Source organism: Chiloscyllium plagiosum, unplaced genomic scaffold (genome assembly GCF_037043375.1).
Source record: "Chiloscyllium plagiosum isolate Xiang-an unplaced genomic scaffold, Cpla_swu_hap1 HiC_scaffold_21, whole genome shotgun sequence".
Classification (NCBI taxonomy): Eukaryota; Metazoa; Chordata; class Chondrichthyes; order Orectolobiformes; family Hemiscylliidae; genus Chiloscyllium; species Chiloscyllium plagiosum.
Window position 1 is genome coordinate 51,259,731 of NW_028270159.1, and position 23,224 is coordinate 51,282,954.

Here is a 23,224-nt window from a genome sequence, read left to right on the forward strand (position 1 = left end):
TCTGTACTCGCTCCATCCACACTCACTCCTGTCTGTGCTCACTCCATCCACTCTCACTCCTGTCTATACTCACTCCATCCACACTCACTCCTGTCTATACTCACTCCATCCACACTCACTCCTGTCTATGCTCCCTCCATCCACACTCACTCCTGTCTGTACTCACTCCATCCACACTCACTCCTGTCTGTGCTCACTCCATCCACACTCACTCCTGTCTGTGCTCACTCCATCCACACTCACTCCTGTCAATACTCACTCCATCCACACTCACTCCTGTCTGTGCTCACTCCATCCACACTCACTCCTGTCAGTGCTCACTCCATCCACACTCACTCCTGTCTATACTCACTCCATCCACACTCAATCCTGTCTATACTCACTCCATCCACACTCACTCCTGTCTATACTCACTCCAGCCATATTTACTTCTGTCTGTGCTCACTCCATCCACACTCACTCCTGTCTGTACTCACTCCATCCACACTCAATCCTGTCTATACTCACTCCATCCACAGTCACTCCTGTCTGTGCTCACTCCATCCACAGTCACTCCTGTCTGTGCTCACTCCATCCACACTCACTCCTGTCTGTACTCACTCCATCCACACTCACTCCTGTCTGTACTCACTCCATCCACACTCACTCCTGTCTGTGCTCAATCCATCCACACTCACTCCTGTCTGTACTCACTCCATCCACACTCACTCCTGTCTGTGCTCAATCCATCCACACTCACTCCTGTCTGTAATCACTCCATCCACACTCACTCCTGTCTGTAATCACTCCATCCACACTCACTCCTGTCTGTACTCACTCCATCCACACTCACTCCTGTCTGTGCTCACTCCATCCACACTCACTCCTGTCGGTACTCACTCCATCCACACTCACTCCTGTCTGTGCTCACTCCATCCACACTCACTCCTGTCTGTGCTCACTCCATCCACACTCACTCCTGTCTGTACTCACTCCATCCACACTCACTCCTGTCTATACTCACTCCATCCACACTCACTACTGTCAGTGCTCACTCCATCCACACTCACTCCTGTCTGTGCTCACTCCATCCACGCTCACTCCTGTCTGTGCTCACTCCATCCACACTCACCCTGTCTATACTCACTCTATCCACACTCACTCCTGTCTGTGCTCACTCCATCCACACTCACTCCTGTCTATACTCACTCCATCCACACTCACTCCTGTCTATACTCACTCCATCCACACTCACTCCTGTCTGTGCTCACTCCATCCACACTCACTCCTGTCTATACTCACTCCATCCACACTCACTCCTGTCTGTGCTCACTCCATCCACACTCACTCCTGTCTGTGCTCATTCTATCCACACTCACTCCTGTCTGTGCTCACTCCATCCACACTCACTCCTGTCTATACTCACTCCATCCACACTCACTCCTGTCTGTACTCACTCCATCCACACTCACTCCTGTCTGTACTCACTCCATCCACACTCACTCCTGTCTGTACTCACTCCATCCACACTCACTCCTGTCTATACTCACTCCATCCACACTCACTCCTGTCTGTGCTCACTCCATCCACACTCACTCCTGTCTGTACTCACTCCATCCACACTCACTCCTGTCTGTGGTCGCTCCATCCACACTCACTCCTGTCTATACTCACTCCATCCACACTCACTCCTGTCTGTGCTCACTCCATGCACACTCACTCCTGTCTATACTCACTCCATCCACACTCACTTCTGTCTGTGCTCACTCCATCCACACTCACTCCTGTCTGTGCTCACTCCATCCACACTCACTCCTGTCTGTACTCACTCCATCCACACTCACTCCTGTCTGTGCTCACTCCATCCACACTCACTCCTGTCTATACTCACTCCATCCACACTCACTCCTGTCTGTACTCACTCCATCCACACTCACTCCTGTCTGTGCTCACTCCTTCCACACTCACTCCTGTCTGTGCTCACTCCATCCACACTCACCCTGTCTGTACTCGCTCCATCCACACTCACTCCTGTCTGTGCTCACTCCATCCACTCTCACTCCTGTCTATACTCACTCCATCCACACTCACTCCTGTCTATACTCACTCCATCCACACTCACTCCTGTCTATGCTCCCTCCATCCACACTCACTCCTGTCTGTACTCACTCCATCCACACTCACTCCTGTCTGTGCTCACTCCATCCACACTCACTCCTGTCTGTGCTCACTCCATCCACACTCACTCCTGTCAATACTCACTCCATCCACACTCACTCCTGTCTGTGCTCACTCCATCCACACTCACTCCTGTCAGTGCTCACTCCATCCACACTCACTCCTGTCTATACTCACTCCATCCACACTCAATCCTGTCTATACTCACTCCATCCACACTCACTCCTGTCTATACTCACTCCAGCCATATTTACTTCTGTCTGTGCTCACTCCATCCACACTCACTCCTGTCTGTACTCACTCCATCCACACTCAATCCTGTCTATACTCACTCCATCCACAGTCACTCCTGTCTGTGCTCACTCCATCCACAGTCACTCCTGTCTGTGCTCACTCCATCCACACTCACTCCTGTCTGTACTCACTCCATCCACACTCACTCCTGTCTGTACTCACTCCATCCACACTCACTCCTGTCTGTGCTCAATCCATCCACACTCACTCCTGTCTGTACTCACTCCATCCACACTCACTCCTGTCTGTGCTCAATCCATCCACACTCACTCCTGTCTGTAATCACTCCATCCACACTCACTCCTGTCTGTAATCACTCCATCCACACTCACTCCTGTCTGTACTCACTCCATCCACACTCACTCCTGTCTGTGCTCACTCCATCCACACTCACTCCTGTCGGTACTCACTCCATCCACACTCACTCCTGTCTGTGCTCACTCCATCCACACTCACTCCTGTCTGTGCTCACTCCATCCACACTCACTCCTGTCTGTACTCACTCCATCCACACTCACTCCTGTCTATACTCACTCCATCCACACTCACTACTGTCAGTGCTCACTCCATCCACACTCACTCCTGTCTGTGCTCACTCCATCCACGCTCACTCCTGTCTGTGCTCACTCCATCCACACTCACCCTGTCTATACTCACTCTATCCACACTCACTCCTGTCTGTGCTCACTCCATCCACACTCACTCCTGTCTATACTCACTCCATCCACACTCACTCCTGTCTATACTCACTCCATCCACACTCACTCCTGTCTGTGCTCACTCCATCCACACTCACTCCTGTCTATACTCACTCCATCCACACTCACTCCTGTCTGTGCTCACTCCATCCACACTCACTCCTGTCTGTGCTCATTCTATCCACACTCACTCCTGTCTGTGCTCACTCCATCCACACTCACTCCTGTCTATACTCACTCCATCCACACTCACTCCTGTCTATACTCACTCCATCCACACTCACTCCTGTCTGTACTCACTCCATCCACACTCACTCCTGTCTGTGCTCACTCCATCCACACTCACTCCTGTCTGTGCTCACTCCATCCACACTCACTCCTGTCAATACTCACTCCATCCACACTCACTCCTGTCTGTGCTCACTCCATCCACACTCACTCCTGTCAGTGCTCACTCCATCCACACTCACTCCTGTCTATACTTACTCCATCCACACTCAATCCTGTCTATACTCACTCCATCCACACTCACTCCTGTCTATACTCACTCCAGCCATATTTACTTCTGACTGTGCTCACTCCATCCACACTCACTCCTGTCTGTACTCACTCCATCCACACTCAATCCTGTCTATACTCACTCCATCCACAGTCACTCCTGTCTGTGCTCACTCCATCCACACTCACTCCTGTCTGTGCTCACTCCATCCACACTCACTCCTGTCTGTACTCACTCCATCCACACTCACTCCTGTCTGTACTCACTCCATCCACACTCACTCCTGTCTGTGCTCAATCCATCCACACTCACTCCTGTCTGTACTCACTCCATCCACACTCACTCCTGTCTGTGCTCAATCCATCCACACTCACTCCTGTCTGTAATCACTCCATCCACACTCACTCCTGTCTGTAATCACTCCATCCACACTCACTCCTGTCTGTGCTCACTCCATCCACACTCACTCCTGTCTGTGCTCACTCCATCCACACTCATTCCTGTCTATACTCACTCCATCCACACTCACTCCGGTCTGTGCTCACTCCATCCACACTCGCTTCTGTCAGTGCTCACTCCATCCACACTCACTCCTGTCTGTACTCACTCCATCCACACTCACTCCTGTCTGTGCTCACTCCATCCACACTCACTCCTGCCTATACTCACTCCATCCACACTCACTCCTGTCTGTACTCACTCCATCCACACTCACTCCTGTCTATACTCACTCCATCCACACTCACTCCTGTCTGTACTCACTCCATCCACACTCACTCCTGTCTATACTCACTCCATCCACACTCACTCCTGTCTGTGCTCACTCCATCCACACTCACTCCTGTCTATACTCACTCCATCCACACTCACTCCTGTCTGTGCTCACTCCATCCACACTCACTCCTGTCTGTACTCACTCCATCCACACTCACTTCTGTCTGTGCTCACTCCATCCACACTCACTCCTGTCTGTACTCACTCCATCCACACTCACTCCTGTCTGTACTCACTCCATCCACACTCACTCCTGTCTATACTCACTCCATCCACACTCACTCCTGTCTGTGCTCACTCCATCCACACTCACTCCTGTCTGTACTCACTCCATCCACACTCACTCCTGTCTGTGGTCGCTCCATCCACACTCACTCCTGTCTATACTCACTCCATCCACACTCACTCCTGTCTGTGCTCACTCCATGCACACTCACTCCTGTCTATACTCACTCCATCCACACTCACTTCTGTCTGTGCTCACTCCATCCACACTCACTCCTGTCTGTGCTCACTCCATCCACACTCACTCCTGTCTGTACTCACTCCATCCACACTCACTCCTGTCTGTGCTCACTCCATCCACACTCACTCCTGTCTATACTCACTCCATCCACACTCACTCCTGTCTGTACTCACTCCATCCACACTCACTCCTGTCTGTGCTCACTCCTTCCACACTCACTCCTGTCTGTGCTCACTCCATCCACACTCACCCTGTCTGTACTCGCTCCATCCACACTCACTCCTGTCTGTGCTCACTCCATCCACTCTCACTCCTGTCTATACTCACTCCATCCACACTCACTCCTGTCTATACTCACTCCATCCACACTCACTCCTGTCTATGCTCCCTCCATCCACACTCACTCCTGTCTGTACTCACTCCATCCACACTCACTCCTGTCTGTGCTCACTCCATCCACACTCACTCCTGTCTGTGCTCACTCCATCCACACTCACTCCTGTCAATACTCACTCCATCCACACTCACTCCTGTCTGTGCTCACTCCATCCACACTCACTCCTGTCAGTGCTCACTCCATCCACACTCACTCCTGTCTATACTCACTCCATCCACACTCAATCCTGTCTATACTCACTCCATCCACACTCACTCCTGTCTATACTCACTCCAGCCATATTTACTTCTGTCTGTGCTCACTCCATCCACACTCACTCCTGTCTGTACTCACTCCATCCACACTCACTCCTGTCTATACTCACTCCATCCACACTCACTCCTGTCTATACTCACTCCAGCCATATTTACTTCTGTCTGTACTCACTCCATCCACACTCAATCCTGTCTATACTCACTCCATCCACACTCACTCCTGTCTATACTCACTCCATCCACACTCAATCCTGTCTATACTCACTCCATCCACACTCACTCCTGTCTATACTCACTCCAGCCATATTTACTTCTGTCTGTACTCACTCCATCCACACTCAATCCTGTCTATACTCACTCCATCCACAGTCACTCCTGTCTGTGCTCACTCCATCCACAGTCACTCCTGTCTGTGCTCACTCCATCCACACTCACTCCTGTCTGTACTCACTCCATCCACACTCACTCCTGTCTGTACTCACTCCATCCACACTCACTCCTGTCTGTGCTCAATCCATCCACACTCACTCCTGTCTGTACTCACTCCATCCACACTCACTCCTGTCTGTGCTCAATCCATCCACACTCACTCCTGTCTGTAATCACTCCATCCACACTCACTCCTGTCTGTAATCACTCCATCCACACTCACTCCTGTCTGTACTCACTCCATCCACACTCACTCCTGTCTGTGCTCACTCCATCCACACTCACTCCTGTCGGTACTCACTCCATCCACACTCACTCCTGTCTGTGCTCACTCCATCCACACTCACTCCTGTCTGTGCTCACTCCATCCACACTCACTCCTGTCTGTACTCACTCCATCCACACTCACTCCTGTCTATACTCACTCCATCCACACTCACTACTGTCAGTGCTCACTCCATCCACACTCACTCCTGTCTGTGCTCACTCCATCCACGCTCACTCCTGTCTGTGCTCACTCCATCCACACTCACCCTGTCTATACTCACTCTATCCACACTCACTCCTGTCTGTGCTCACTCCATCCACACTCACTCCTGTCTATACTCACTCCATCCACACTCACTCCTGTCTATACTCACTCCATCCACACTCACTCCTGTCTGTGCTCACTCCATCCACACTCACTCCTGTCTATACTCACTCCATCCACACTCACTCCTGTCTGTGCTCACTCCATCCACACTTACTCCTGTCTGTGCTCATTCTATCCACACTCACTCCTGTCTGTGCTCACTCCATCCACACTCACTCCTGTCTATACTCACTCCATCCACACTCACTCCTGTCTGTACACACTCCATCCACACTCACTCCTGTCTGTACTGACTCCATCCACACTCACTCCTGTCTGTACTCACTCCATCCACACTCACTCCTGTCTGTGCTCACTCCATCCACACTCACTCCTGTCTGTACTCACTCCATCCACAATCACTCCTGTCAATACTCACTCCATCCACACTCACTCCTGTCTGTACTCGCTCCATCCACACTCACTCCTGTCTGTGTTCACTCCATCCACACTCACTCCTGTCTGTGCTCACTCCATCCACACTCACTCCTGTCTGTACTCACTCCATCCACACTCACTCCTGTCTGTACTCACTCTATCCACACTCACTCCTAGCTATACTCACTCCATCCACACTCACTCCTGTCTGTGCTCACTCCATCCATACTCACTTCTGTCAGTGCTCACTCCATCCACACTCACTCCTGTCCATACTCACTCCATCCACACTCACTCCTGTCTGTGCTCACTCCATCCACACTCACTTCTGTCAGTGCTCAGTCCATCCAACTTACTCCTGTCTGTGCTCACTCCATCCACACTCACTCCTGTCTGTACTCACTCCATCCACACTCACTCCTGTCTGTACTCACTCCATCCACACTCACTCCTGTCTGTGCTCACTCCATCCACACTCACTCCTGTCTGTGCTCACTCCATCCACACTCACTCCTGTCTGTGCTCACTCCATCCACACTCACTCCTGTCTGTACTCACTCCATCCACACTCACTCCTGTCTGTGCTCACTCCATCCACACTCACTTCTGTCAGTGCTCACTCCATCCACACTCACTCCTGTCTGTACTCACTCCATCCACACTCACTTCTGTCTGTGCTCACTCCATCCACACTCACTCCTGTCTGTACTCACTTCATCCACACTCACTCCATCCACACTCACTCCTGCCTATACTCACTCCATCCACACTCACTCCTGTCTGTACTCACTCCATCCACACTCACTCCTGTCTATACTCACTCCATCCACACTCACTCCTGTCTGTGCTCACTCCATCCACACTCACTCCTGTCTGTACTCACTCCATCCACACTCACTCATGTCTATACTTACTCCATCCACACTCACTCCTGTCTGTGCTCACTCCATCCACACTCACTCCTGTCTGTACTCACTCCATCCACACTCACTTCTGTCTGTGCTCACTCCATCCACACTCACTCCTGTCTGTACTCACTCCATCCACACTCACTCCTGTCTGTACTCACTCCATCCACACTCTCTCCTGTCTATACTCACTTCATCCACACTCACTCCTGTCTGTACTCACTCCATCCACACTCACTCCTGTCTGTGGTCGCTCCATCCACACTCACTCCTGTCTATACTCACTCCATCCACACTCACTCCTGTTTGTGCTCACTCCATCCACACTCACTCCTGTCTGTACTCACTCCATCCACACTCACTCCTGTCTATACTCACTCCATCCACACTCACTCCTGTCTATACTCACTCCATCCACACTCACTCCTGTCTGTGCTCACTCCATCCACACTCACTCCTGTCTGTACTCACTCCATCCACACTCACTTCTGTCTGTGCTCACTCCATCCACACTCACTCCTGTCTGTGCTCACTCCATCCACACTCACTCCTGTCTGTACTCACTCCATCCACACTCACTCCTGTCTGTGGTCGCTCCATCCACACTCACTCCTGTCTATACTCACTCCATCCACACTCACTCCTGTCTGTGCTCACTCCATCCACACTCACTCCTGTCTATACTCACTCCATCCACACTCACTTCTGTCTGTGCTCGCTGCATCCACACTCACTCCTATCTATACTCACTCCATCCACACTCACTCCTGTCAGTGCTCACTCCATCCACACTCACTCCTGTCTATACTCACTCCATCCACACTCACTCCTGTCTGTACTCACTCCATCCACACTCACTCCTGTCTGTGCTCACTCCATCCACACTCACTCCTGTCTATACTCACTCCATCCACACTCACTCCTGTCTGTAGTCACTCCATCCACACTCACTCCTGTCTATACTCACTCCATCCACACTCACTCCTGTCTATACTCACTCCATCCACACTCACTCCTGTCTGTGCTCACTCCATCCACACTCACCCTGTCTATACTCACTCCATCCACACTCACTCCTGTCTGTGCTCACTCCATCCACACTCACTCCTGTCTATACTCACTCCATCCACACTCACTCCTGTCTGTACTCACTCCATCCACACTCACTCCTGTCTATACTCACTCCATCCACACTCACTCCTGTCTGTGCTCACTCCATCCACCCTCACTCCTGTCTATACTCACTCCATCCACACTCACTCCTGTCTGTGCTCACTGCATCCACACTCACTCGTGTCTGTGCTCACTCCATCCACACTCACTCCTGTCTGTACTCACTCCATCCATACTCACTCCTGTCTATACTCACTCCATCCACACTCACTCCTGTCTGTGCTCACTCCATCCACACTCACTCCTGTCAGTGCTCACTCCATCCACACTCACTCCTGTCTGTACTCACTCCATCCATCCTCACTCCTGTTTGTACTCACTCCATCCACACTCACTCCTGTCTGTACTCACTCCATCCACACTCACTCCTGTTTGTGCTCACTCCATCCACACTCACTCCTGTCTATACTCACTCCATCCACACTCACTCCTGTCAGTGCTCACTCCATCCACACTCACTCCTGTCTGTACTCACTCCATCCACACTCACTCCTGTTTGTACTCACTCCATCCACACTCACTCCTGTCTGTACTCACTCCATCCAAACTTACTCCTGTTTGTGCTCACTCCATCCACACTCGCTCCTGTCCATACTCACTCCATCCACACTCATTCCTGTCTGTGCTCACTCCATCCACACTCACTCCTGTCTGTACTCACTCCATCCACACTCACTCCTGTCTATACTCACTCCATCCACACTCACTCCTGGCCACATTCACTCCTTCTCACTTCCAATACCAGAACCTAACAGAAGGGGTTCAGTTGCAGGAAGTAGCTTCATAGATGGGAGAGACCAGAGAATGGAGACTTGAGGTTTTGGCTTGAATTTCCAAAATGTGCTACTCACACGAATGAAGGCATGCCCAGAAATTCAGTAATTAATATCTGGAATGTGCAGGACGACAGTATTAGATGAGTAGAGATAGTTGGGAGCGTTTTAGGGTAAGTCAAAGTTTCGGAGAGGAATGCAGCTTGAAGGATTTTGCCAACAAGATTGTGAATTTTAATACAGTGGTATTGCTTCTCCAAGATCCACTGTAGGTTGGCAAGCATTGGGTAATGACGATAGGAGTTGGTGATCTTTGATATCTGAGCTACATAGAAGCAGAATAAGATGTCAATGGCAGGTTACTTGTCCCACAGGGTAATACCAGGTTGTTTTTGACCACAGCTGATTGACATCAGGTTTTACTGACTACAATTTCATACAAAGCCATGAGATGACTTTAAATCAAGCAGATCACCACTTCACTGTCACTACCTGGCATCATTGTGCTCTCTCAGTATTTGTTTTACTGGATTAAGGGAGACTTTGTATCTTTGCAGATTCGGGAGGTATTGGTGTAATTTTGTGTTGCTTGGATTGGACACGTTTGTCAATCTGTTGGATGTTAAACATGATGTGCTGCACCAGAACATGGAGAATGCTGAGGAAGAGGTGGCTCAAAGCAGCAAGCAGGACTGGCTGAATCCTGCAACATACACCCCTCCAGGTAACAGCACTTTGAGACTAACTCTCAACCTGTGTGTACACTTTATGGCAGAGAAGTTTCAGAGGAGATTTGACAAATAGTTTTTAGATTAGATTAGATTACATTACATTACATTACAGTGTGGAAACAGGCCCTTCGGCCCAACAAATCCACACCGACTCGCCGAAGCGAAACCCACCCATACCCCTACATTTACCCCTTACCTAACACTACAGGCAATTTAGCATGGCCAATTCACCTGGCCCTGCACATCTTTGTGACTGTGGGAGGAAACTGGAGCACCCGGAGGAAACCCACGCAGACACGGGGAGAATGTGCAAACTCCACACAGTCAGTCGCCTGAGGCGGGAATTGAATCCGGGTCTCTGGCGCTGTGAGGCAGCAGTGCTAACCACTGATAAACAAGTGAAAACTGTTTCGAGTAGCATATGGAGGACATGATAAACAGAGGACACAATTTAAACACAGACAAAAGACACTGAGAAAGTGCACATACACAGTACACGCTGAGACAGTGCACTTGATCAGTACATATACAGTAATTATTGAAACTTATCACTCACCCTGTACATACACAGAATGCATTGCAACAGTAAACCAAACCTGTACATACTGACACAGTACACCACCAGTCGCAACTCTCCTGCCTATACATAACAAACAAATTTTGCAGGAGTATTGTGAGTTTGAAATATAGGTAAAAAGGACCAAGGTCTATGGACCAGAATCCCAATCACAAGGGCAAAGGTGGTGATTATCTCACAGTCCTTTTGGTTTCTGGAGGTGATACCATGTTGTTGCTGACTGCAGCAACACTCAATCTAATAGACAGTCGGTTGGATCTAGGTCTTGAATTCAGTTTGAAATGTTCTCTCCTTGCAGTGTCATTTCTTTATCACTCAGAAAGGGAGAGCACATGATCTCACTTTGTCACAGATGTTTGGTGGTCAGAGTGTCCAAGTGCCTTCTCTCCTCCAAGTTTCGTGACAAAATGTAACTGAGTTTGTTTTTATTAATCCAAAGACACCTGGTGCATGTTTAGTGTTCAAAAGTATCAAATCCAGCTTCTAAAAAGTAATGACATGCCCTTGCATAACCAACAAATGACCACACAATTTCACTTTTCCTTCAGGTTATGAAAGAAGACTGGTTTGTTCTCTTCGATACAGCAGCTAACTCCATTCTTCTGTTTTATATTTCGAATTAAATATCTGTACAGCTGCTGAGACTGTACTCCCCACGTGCTTTTACAATACAAATTGAGACAGCACATCCATGCTGTAAATATGCAGTACAAAGTTTCACAGCCCTCTGAGTAAAATATACTCCTTCTCTAAGACCTAAGCGGCATGTTCCTAACTTTTAAACTGTGTGCCTTGGTTGTAGACACTCCAAGCATCTTACCTGCATCTACCTTGTCTGTCCCTTTATGTATTTTGTAAGTATCAATGAGATCACCTCTCAAAATTCAAAATTCTAGAGAATTACAGGCCCTCTCTATAGGACAGTTCCACAATCCCAGGACCAAGTCTGGTGAAGTTTCACTCCCTAAATGGCAATAATATCTTTCCTGAGACTATAGAAACCAAAATTGCACAATACTCCAGCTGCGATTGAAACTCGCTCTGATGCAGTTGAGGAAAGGCCTCACCACTCCTGTACTTAAATCTCTTGCAAAAGGCTAACATTCCATTAGCTTTCCTAATAGCTTGTTTCACCTGCATGTTAGCCTTCGTTGATTTCTCGACACGGACACCTAGATCCCAACCTCTGACCATTTGAGAAATACTCTGCACATCAGTTGGTTTTCACAAAGTGAATAACCTCACTTTTTCCCACATAATATTCCATCTGCCATGTTATTCTTCATCCACTAAGCATGCTCAAATCCTCCTGGAAATATTTTCTACCATTCCTCATAACACACATACGCTTAGCTTTGTGTCGCCCACAGATTTGGAAATATTACATTTAGTCCCCACCTCCAAATGGTTGATATTTATTGTAAGTACTGGGCTCTAAGCACTGATCCTTGCAGTTCCTCAGTGGTCATAGGCTGCCATCATGTCAATGTCCCATTTATGTTTACTGTCTGTTTTCTGTCTGTTTGCCAATGATTAACCTATGCCAGTATATTACCTTCTAACCCATGAGTTTTAATTTTCTAACCAGCAGGAACATTTATTAAAAGCATTCTGAAAACCTAGGTATCCTACCTCCACCAGCTCTCCTTTATCAAGTTTGTTTGAAAATCCTCAAAAAATTCCAAGTTGTCCAACACAATTTCCCATTTGAAAATCCACGCCGGCCGTGCCTAATCAATCAGATCATTATTATATAATGTCTATTTATCCTAGACTTTATAATTAATTCTAGCATTTTCTTCCCACTGATGAAAGGTTAATTTGTCTGTAGCTCCTTGTTTTCCCTCTCAGTCGCTTCTTAAATAGTGGGGAGTGGTGTTCGGGGTCGGGGGGAGATGATGAAAGTGGAGAGGGGTCATTTGCTACTTTCCAGTCCTCAAGAGTCGTTCCAGTATCAAAGGAATTTTGGAAAACAATCACTAATACATTGACTGTCTCTATAGTCACCTCCTTCAATACTCTGGAACATGTACCATCGAGTCCTGGGGAATTTTCCAATTCCAGCCCCATTAGTTTCTCCCAGTACAATTTTCCTACGAATGCTAATTTCCTTCATCTCATTCTCCCTAGCCTGCAGTTCTGGGAGCTTTCTTCAATCTTCTCTAGTGAAAAAGGTACAAAGTAATCATTTAACATCTCAGCCATTTCTCTATTTCCCCATTATCAATTCAGGAGGACTCATATTTGTTGTAGCCAAAGCTTCCTTTTTCTGTACCCACAGAAGCTTTTACAGTTGATTTTTATGTTTTTTATGTTTTGCTGATCTGCATTCATATTCTGTTTTGTCTTTCCTTATCTGTTTCTTGGTGAGTCTCTTGCTGTATTCTAAAAGTCTCACAATCTTCAGAATTGCTGCTGTTTCTGCAACCTTTTATTGATATGTTCTTTTAATCTTAGACATTCCTGAACATTGTTGTTAGACACGGGGTGACTAAATATTTTCAGTTTCTGGCAAGAATGTATTGTTGCTGTAAGCCATGCACTAATTCTTTAAAGTCTGTACATTGCCTATATACATTCATGCCTTTTAATGCATTTTCTCAGTTCACCCCAGCTACTTTCTGTCTGAAGACTTCATAATTTCCCTTTTCAAATCTAACACCATTGCTTCAAAATGGACTGCCTCAAATTCAAGCAGAATGCAGATGGCGGTCATTCTTCCGATAGGTTCCTTTATGACAAGTTGTTAACTAGCACTTTTACTTTGCATCATGCTGGGTCCAGTTGGCTCCTCAACAGCACACACTGAGACAACACTGTTATTCTCTACATTCGTGGTAAGCACTGAGACAGGACACCCACCCTGTACACTCATAGTACACACTGAGACAGTACACCCACCCTGTACACTCATGGAACACACTGAGACAGGACACCCACCCTGTACACTCATGGTACACACTGAGACGGGACAGCCACCCTGTACACTCATGGTACACACTGAGACAGTACACCCACCATGTGCATATGTGGTGCACACTGAGACAGTACACCCACCCTGTATACATGGTACACACTGAGACAGGACACCCACCCTGTACATACATGGTACACACTGAGACAGTACACCCACCCTGTACACTCATGGTACACACTGAGACAGTACACCCACCCTGTACACTCATGGTACACACTGAGACAGGACACCCACCCTGTATACATGGTACACACTGAGACAGTACACCCACCCTGTACACTCATGGTACACACTGAGACGGGACAGCCACCCTGTACACTCATGGTACACACTGAGACAGTACACCCACCATGTGCATATGTGGTACACACTGAGACAGTACACCCACCATGTGCATATGTGGTACACACTGAGACAGTACACCCACCATGTGCATATGTGGTACACACTGAGACAGTACACCCACCATGTGCATATGTGGTACACACTGAGACAGTACACCCACCATGTGCATATGTGGTACACACTGAGACAGTACACCCACCATGTACATACATGGTACACACTGAGACAGTACACCCACCATGTGCATATGTGGTACACACTGAGACAGTACACCCACCATGTGCATATGTGGTACACACTGAGACAGTACACCCACCATGTGCATATGTGGTACACACTGAGACAGTACACCCACCATGTGCATATGTGGTGCACACTGAGACAGTACACCCAACCTGTACATACATGGTACACACTGAGACAGTACACCCACCCTGTACATACATGGTAAGCACTGAGACAGTACACCCACCCTGTACATACATGGTAAGCACTGAGACAGTACACCCGCCCTGTACATACACAGAACACACTGAGACAAAACACCGACCCTGTATATACACAGTATACACATTGAGACAGTACACCCACCCTGTACATACATGGTAAGCACTGAGGCAGTACATCTGATTCCACTGCGCAAATATATCAAACACTGAGACATGACACCCACCCAGTAAACATGAACAGAGACAGTACATCCAGTCTATGCATATACAGTACGCACTGAGATTCAGCAGCCACCCTGTGCAAATGCATTGCATTGAGAATGTACACCCTGCCTGTGTTTATGTACAGTAGTACACTTTGACTCATTACCCCACTCAGTGTATATGTTGTACAAAGAGACTCACACTGACCCCCCATTTGCTCTCTTTCTGTTTGACACAATATAATTTGTGTAGAACATTTAACGTGTCATTCAGATAGTGAAGTATTCTGACCCAGCACCTCTTCATTGCTCTGATAGGGATTTACAAATTTACACTTAACCCATTCAGACATCAAACCATTTCTGGTCAGCCTTTATCACAATGGTATCAGCTATCCTATGACCATTACTAGTACAGGAGATGTACTGTCTCTGTGTGTATTGCAAATATACAAGGTTGTGTACTCTGTCAATGTGTACTGCTATGTGTAACTTCAGTGCATTATCTCAGTGTCTATTTTGTGTGTATAGAATGTGTAGCGTCTTAGTGTGGACTGTGTCTATACAGGATGGATGTACTGTTCAGTGTGTACTGGGTGGGTGCACTGTCTCAGTGTGTACAGTGCATATAAAGGCTGGGTGTACTGTTTCAGTGTGTGCTGTTTATATACACTGTGGGTATACTGTCTCAGTGTGTACTGTGTATGTACAGGATGGGTGTACTGTCTCAGTGTCTACAGGGTGTATGCACTGCCTCAGTATGTACTGTGTATATGCAGGGTGGGTGTACTGTCTCATTGTGTACTGTGTACATACAGGGTTAGTGTACTGCCTCAGTATGTGCAGTGTATATACAGGCTGGGTGTACTGTCTCAATGTGTACTGTGTATATACAGGCTGGGTGTACTGTCTCAGTGTGTACTGTGTATGTACAGGATGGGTGTACTGTCTCAGAGTGTACTGTGTGTGTGTACAAGGTGGGTGTACTGTCTCAGTGTGTACTGTGTATGTACAGAATGGGTGTACTGTCTCAGAGTGTACTGTGTGTGTACAGGGTGGGTGTACTGTCTCAGTGTGTACTGTGTATGTACAGGGTGGATGTACTGTCTCAGTGTATACTGTGTATGTACAGGATGGGTGTAATGTCTCTGTGTACTGTCTAAGGTGGGTGTACTGTCTCAGTGTGTACTGTATATGTACAGGGTGGGTGTACTGTCACAGTGTGGACAGTGTATGTACAGAGTGGGTGTACTGTCTCAGTGTATACTGTATTTATACAGGGCAGGGTACTGTCTCAGTGTGTACTGTGTATATACAGCATGGGTGTACTCTTAGTGTGTACTGTGTCTAGACAGAGTGGGTATACTAACTTAATGTGTACTGTGTATGTACAGGGTGGATGTACTGTCTCAGAGTGTACTGTGCATGTACAAGGTGGGTGTACTGTCTCAGAGTGTACTGTGTATATATAGCATGGGTGTACTGTCTCAGTGTGTACTGTGTATGTATAGGGTGAGTGTACTGTCTCAGTGTGTACTGTGTATGTACAGGGTGGGTGTACAGTCTCAGTGTGTATACTGTGTATATACAGGGTGGGTGTACTGTCTCAGTGTGTATACTGTGTCTGTACAGGGTCAGTGTACTGTCACAGTGTGTACTGTGTATGTACAGTGTGGGTGTACTGTCTCAGTGAGTACTGTATATATACAGGGTGGGTGTACAGTCTCAGTGTGTACTGTGTATGTACAGGGTCGGTGTACTGTCTCAGTGTGTACTGTGTATATACAGGGTCGATGTACTGTCTCAGAGTGTACTGTGCATGTACAAGGTGGGTATACTGTCTCTGTGTACTGTGTATGTACAGGGTGGGTGTACTGTCTCAGTGAGCACTATGTATATACAGGGTGAGCGTACTGTCTCAGTGTGTACTGTGTATGTACAGGGTGGGTGTACTGTCTCAGTGTGTACTGTGTATATACAGGGTCGGTGTACTGTGCATGTACAAGGTGGGTATACTGTCTCAGTGTGTACTGTGTATGTACAGGGTGGGTGTACTGTCTCAGTGAGCACTGTGTATATACAGGGTGAGTGTACTGTCTCAGTGTGTACTGTGTATGTACAGGGTGGGTGTACTGTCTCAGTGTGTACTGTGTATATACAGGGTGGGTGTAATGTCTCAGTGTGTACTGTGTATGTACAGGGTGAGTGTACTGTCTCAGTGTGTACTGTGTATTTTCAGGGTGGGTGTACTGTCTCAGTGTGTATAGTGTGTATATACAGGGTGGGTGCACTGTCTCAGTGTGTACTGTGTATGTACAGTGTGGGTGTACTGTCTCAGTGAGTACTGTATATATACAGGGTGGGTGTACAGTCTCAGTGTGTACTGTGTATGTACAGGGTCGGTGTACTGTCTCAGTGTGTACTGTGTATATACAGGGTCGATGTACTGTCTCAGAGTGTACTGTGCATGTACAAGGTGGGTATACTGTCTCTGTGTACTGTGTATGTACAGGGTGGGTGTACTGTCTCAGTGAGCACTATGTATATACAGGGTGAGCGTACTGTCTCAGTGTGTACTGTGTATGTACAGGGTGGGTGTACTGTCTCAGTGTGTACTGTGTATATACAGGGTCGGTGTACTGTGCATGTACAAGGTGGGTATACTGTCTCAGTGTGTACTGTGTATGTACAGGGTGGGTGTACTGTCTCAGTGAGCACTGTGTATATACAGGGTGAGTGTACTGTCTCAGTGTGTACTGTGTATGTACAGGGTGGGTGTACTGTCTCAGTGTGTACTGTGTATATACAGGGTGGGTGTAATGTCTCAGAGTGTACTGTGTATGTACAGGGTGAGTGTACTGTCTCAGTGTGTACTGTGTATTTTCAGGGTGGGTGTACTGTCTCAGTGTGTATAGTGTGTATATACAGGGTGGGTGCACTGTCTCAGTGTGTACTGTGTATGTACAGGGTCGGTGTTCTTTCTCAGTGTGTACTGTGTATGTACAGGGTGGATGTACTGTCTCAGTGTGTACTGTGTATATACAGGGTGGGTGTACTGTCTCAGTGTATACTGTGTATGTACAGGGTGGGTGTACTGTCTCAGTGTGTACTGTGTATGTACAGGGTGGGTGTACTGTCTCAGTGTGTACTGTGTATGTACAGGGTGGGTGTACTGTCTCAGTGAGTACTGTGTATATACAGGGTGAGCGTACTGTCTCAGTGAATACTGTGTATGTACAGGGTGGATGTACTGTCTCAGTGTGTACTGTGTATGTACAGGGTGGGTGTACTGTCTCAGTGAGTACTGTGTATATACAGGGTGGGTGTACTGTCTCAGTGTGTACTGTGTATGTACAGGGTGGGTGTACTGTCTCAGTGTGTACTGTGTATGTACAGGGTGGGTGTACTGTCTCAGTGAGTACTGTGTATATACAGGTTGGGTGTACTGTCTCAGTGTGTACTATGTATGTACAGGGTGGGTGTACTGTCTCAGTGAGTACTGTGTATATACAGGTTGGGTGTACTGTCTCAGTGTGTACTGTGTATGTACTGGGTGAGTGTACTGTCTCAGTGAGTACTGTGTATATACAGGGTGAGTGTACTGTCTCAGTGTGTACTGTGTATGTACAGGGTGGGTGTACTGTCTCAGTGTGTACTGTGTATATACAGGGTCGGTGTACTGTGCATGTACAAGGTGGGTATACTGTCTCAGTGTGTACTGTGTATATACAGGGTGAGTGTAATGTCTCAGTGTGTACTGTGTATGTACAGGGTGAGTGTACTGTCTCAGTGAGTACTGTGTATATACAGGGTGGGTGTACTGTCTCAGAGTGTACTGTGTATGTACAGGGTGAGTGTACTGTCTCAGTGAGTACTGTGTATATACAGGGTGGGTGTAATGTCTCAGTGTGTACTGTGTATGTACAGGGTGGGTGTACTGTCTCAGAGTGTACTGTGTATGTACAGGGTGAGTGTACTGTCTCAGTGAGTACTGTGTATATACAGGGTGGGTGTAATGTCTCAGTGTGTACTGTGTATGTACAGGGTGAGTGTACTGTCTCAGTGAGTACTGTGTATATACAGGGTGGGTGTACTGTCTCAGAGTGTACTGTGTATGTACAGGGTGAGTGTACTGTCTCAGTGAGTACTGTGTATATACAGGGTGGGTGTACTCTTCGCTGTGCTAATAAAGTGGTCACTGCCTGGGGAGTGTTTTTGTAAAGTTACCCTGCAGCATTGGTGTAGTTCTGAACTGTTTCACAAGCTTGTGAGAAACCCTGATTCCTCAGTTCCGGACATAATGGGTAATCCACTGCTTTATTTCCAGATCAAGAAGCCCTGCTCTTAGAGATGCAGAAAAGTCTTGAGGAACTCATTGTAAACCAAGGTTCCATGTCATCAGTGTTGAAGCTACTCCATCTGCTAATGACAGAAGCGATTAAGCGACTGTCGCCCACAAACAGAGGTAGGCATGTGACTCTCGAAAACTGCTGTTCCTGTTTCCAAAAGATAAACTTCCTCCATCTTTTCAGTTCGGATCTATGAACCGGTGAGGGTGCTTTTTATTAAACTCTTACCTTGCTAAATGAGCAGGCACCGACAACATACTGTGTAATCCTTACTTTGCTGTGGAAACAGTAATTACACATCAAAAGTCTTTATCTTGCTAAATCAGTGTAATGTGCAGTAAACAATGAGAAGCTTTGACCCTGCTGAAGAAACGGTGCAACTTCACAACCCCTACACATCACCTACACTCCAACCAACTCCAGGATTCAGCGGGAGAATGGTGGGTCCAAATACTCGGCTGCAAAGGAGTGGAAACGTTATCATTTTACAGCTATCCCTGATTCCGAGGGGTGGGAATGGTCACCATCATCTTTCCCTTTTCAAGGCCAGTGGAGGCCCAGAAGTAACCCTGGTGATCTCATCCCATGTTGTAGCAGTAACAGTGTGGACACATACCACATGGGCCAGCTTTGGGGAAAGGGGTGCCCTCCTGATCCAGCTCCATCTAACGTACCCTCATGATAAGAACATTGCTGTTGGAATTCTACCCTCTCTCCGAAGTGACGCTCCCAACCCCCGCAATTCCCCACTTCATCAGGGTCTAACAAGCAGGTCCACCTCACCTTCCCCTCGGGTCTCCATTTAGTGGCTGCAGGTCTAGGGCTGACAGCAGTCATTGCAGCGGCCATTGCCCCTGGTGAGGCTGCTGGGACTGAGGAGCTGATGGCTTTATGATTTGCCAGTAGCTCTTGGCGACTGGCTCTTTACCTTTATATCCCTGGAAACCCCAAAGGCAGGAAGCGGACTGCCTTGTGACTTCCAATTCATGGTGGAGATTGCAGTGTTCTGGGTCAAACCTGTCCTCAGGCAGAGGGCTGAGAAAGAAGCAGAGACCTGCGCACTTACACAGTGAGTAGCCCTCATCCTGCTAAATAAATGGGAATGAGCAGAAACACTGCCTGCACTCACCGGATATATGGAAGGATTTCTGGCCCTCTATGCATAGGATGTGTTAATTAGCAGCCACAATCTTAAATCATTCTGTTGACTGCTCTAAAATTATTCCCCAATTTTAGATTTGCAATTTCAGAAAAACTTGACCCTGTCCAAACGCTGTTTCCCAACACTACTGTCTGTTTTTTATGAAACAGCTGCACTGTTCTCAATGTGACAGGCTGCATTAACCACACAGCCGGACATGTGCTGGGTGCCTTCATTGGCTCAGTATACTGTGTCTTTTTGCCAGTCAGTCTTTGCTCCTTCTGACGTCACTAGCTCCTGCAAACTGTGTTTGGTTCCATCGGAGAAAAGAGTTCTAAACCTGTCACATCAAATCCTTTCATCATGTGAAGCGTCTCAGTTTGATCCTCTCTTAATCCTGAATGTTTGGGCGGAGCAAGACTGGCTGAGGAAAATGTAGCAGCTTTCTGGCACCACAGCAATAACTCAGCACTGACTGGAAATGAGCCAGAAACAGCCTGACATATCTGAACTGGAAAATTACGTCTGTTGCCGCAGCAGTAAAACGAGAAGCTGAATGGAATATCCAAAAAACCATGAATTGTGATGAATTAAGGTGCATTACGTTAGTGACAGTAGAAGAGAAACAGTGTGTCAATGGAAATGAGAGAGTAACTGTGTGCTGTGAAAATATGAGAGTGGCTGGGTATTACATTAGTGTGTAACTGACAGTATGCAAGTAGCAGTGAGAGAGTAGCAGTGTGTGTGTGTTACACCATGAGAGTGTAATAAGAGGGTGACTGTGTGAGTTACAGTAGGAGAGTGTAATGGGAGGGTGGCAGTGCGTGAGTTACCGTAGGAGAGTGTAATCGGAGGGTGGCAGTATGTGAGTTACAGTAGGGGAGTGTAATGGGAGGGTGGCAGTGCTTGAGTTACAATAGGAGAGTGTAATGGGAGGGTGGCAGTGTGTGAGTTACCGTAGGAGAGTGTAATGGGAAGGGGCAGTGTGTGAGTTACAGTAGGAGAGTGTAATTGGAGGGTGGCAGTGTGTGTGTTACAATAGATGTATAATAGGAAGGGGACAGTGTGTGAGTTACATTAGGAGAGTGTAATGGGAGGATGGCAGTGTGTGAGTTTCAATAGGAGAGTGTAATGGGGGGGTGGCAGTGTGTGTGTTAGAATAGATATGTAATGAGAGGGGGGCTGTGTGTGAGTTACAGTAGGAGAGTGCAATGGGAGGGTGGCAATGTGTGAGTTATAGTGGGAGAGTGTAATGGGAGGGTGGCAATGTGTGTGTTACAATAGGAGAGTTTAATGTGAGTGGGAAAAGTCAGTTAAAGCAGGAGAGTATAATGGGAGGATGGCGGTGAGTGAGTAACAGTTGGTGAGTGTAATGGGGGGGCTGTGTGTTAGTTACAATAGGAGAGTGTAATGGAAGGGGGCAGTGTGTGAGCTACAGTAGGAGAGTGTAAAGGGAGGGTGGCAGTGTGTGAGTTATAGTGGGAGAGTGGCAGTGCGTGAGTTACAATAGGAGAGTGTAATGGGAGGGGGCAGTGAGTGAGTTCCAGTTGGAGAGTGCAATGGGAGGGGGGCTGTGTGAAAGTTACAGTAGTAGAGTGTAATGGAAGGGTGGCATGTGTGTGAGAGTTAAAGTCGGAGAGTGTAAGGGAGGGTGGCAGTGTGTGAGTTACCGTCGGAGAGTGTAATGGGAGGGTGGCAGTGCATGAGTTACTGTAGGAGAGTGTAATGGGAGGGAGCAGTGTGTGAGTTACAATAGGAGAGTGTAATGGGAGGATGGCAGTGTATGAGTTACAGTAGGAGAGTGTAATGGGTGGGTGTTTAGTGTGAAAGTTACAGTAGTAGAGTGTAATAGGAGGGGGCAGTGTGTGAGTTACAGTTGGAGAGTGTAATGGGAGGGGGGCTGTGTGTGAGTTCCAATAGGAGAGTGTAATGGGAGGGGGCAGTGAGTGAGTTCCAGTTGGAGAGTGTAATGGGAGGGTGGCAATGTGTGTGTTACAATAGATGTGTAATGGAAGGGGGCAGTGTGTAAGCTACAGTAGGAGAGTGTAAAGGGAGGGTGGCAGTGCGTGAGTTACAATAGGAGACTGTAATGGGAGGGAGGCAGTGTGTGAGTTACAGTAGGAGAGTGTAATGGGAGGGTGGCAGTGCGTGAGTTCCAATAGTAGAGTGTAATGGAGGGTGGCAGTGTTTGTGTTGCAGTAGGAGAGTGTAATGGGATGGGGGCAAAGTGAGTTACAATAGGAGAGTGTAATGGGAGTGTGGCAGTGTGTGTGTTACAATATGAGAGTGTAATGGAGGGGTGGCAGTGTGTTAGTTACAGTCGGAGAGTGTAATGAGCGGGTGGCAGTGTGTGTGTTACAATATGAGAGTGTAATGGGAGGGTGGCAGTGTGTGAGTTACAGTAGTAGAGTGTAATAGGAGGGGGCAGTGTGTAACTTACATTAGGAGAGTGTAACGGGAGGGGGCAAAATGAGTTACAATAGGAGAGTGTAATGGGAGCGTGGCACTGTGAGTTATAGTAGGAGACTGTAATGGGAGGGTGGTAGTGTGAAAGTTACAGTAGTAGAGTGTAATAGGAGAGGGCAGTGTGTGAGTTACAGTCGGAGAGTGTAATGGGA

At 47.7% G+C, this 23,224-nt stretch overlaps 1 protein-coding gene across 1 annotated transcript in view; it reads left to right on the forward strand.

Moving 5' to 3' along the window:
• LOC122564642 (uncharacterized) overlaps window positions 1-23,224 on the forward strand; it is a 609,322-nt gene that overhangs the window by 507,404 nt on the left and 78,694 nt on the right. The window contains exons 16-17 of the mRNA XM_087998559.1: window positions 10,392-10,558; window positions 19,444-19,581. Coding sequence (XP_087854685.1) covers window positions 10,392-10,558; window positions 19,444-19,581 — 305 coding nt within the window. The remainder of the gene's footprint in view (window positions 1-10,391; window positions 10,559-19,443; window positions 19,582-23,224) is intronic.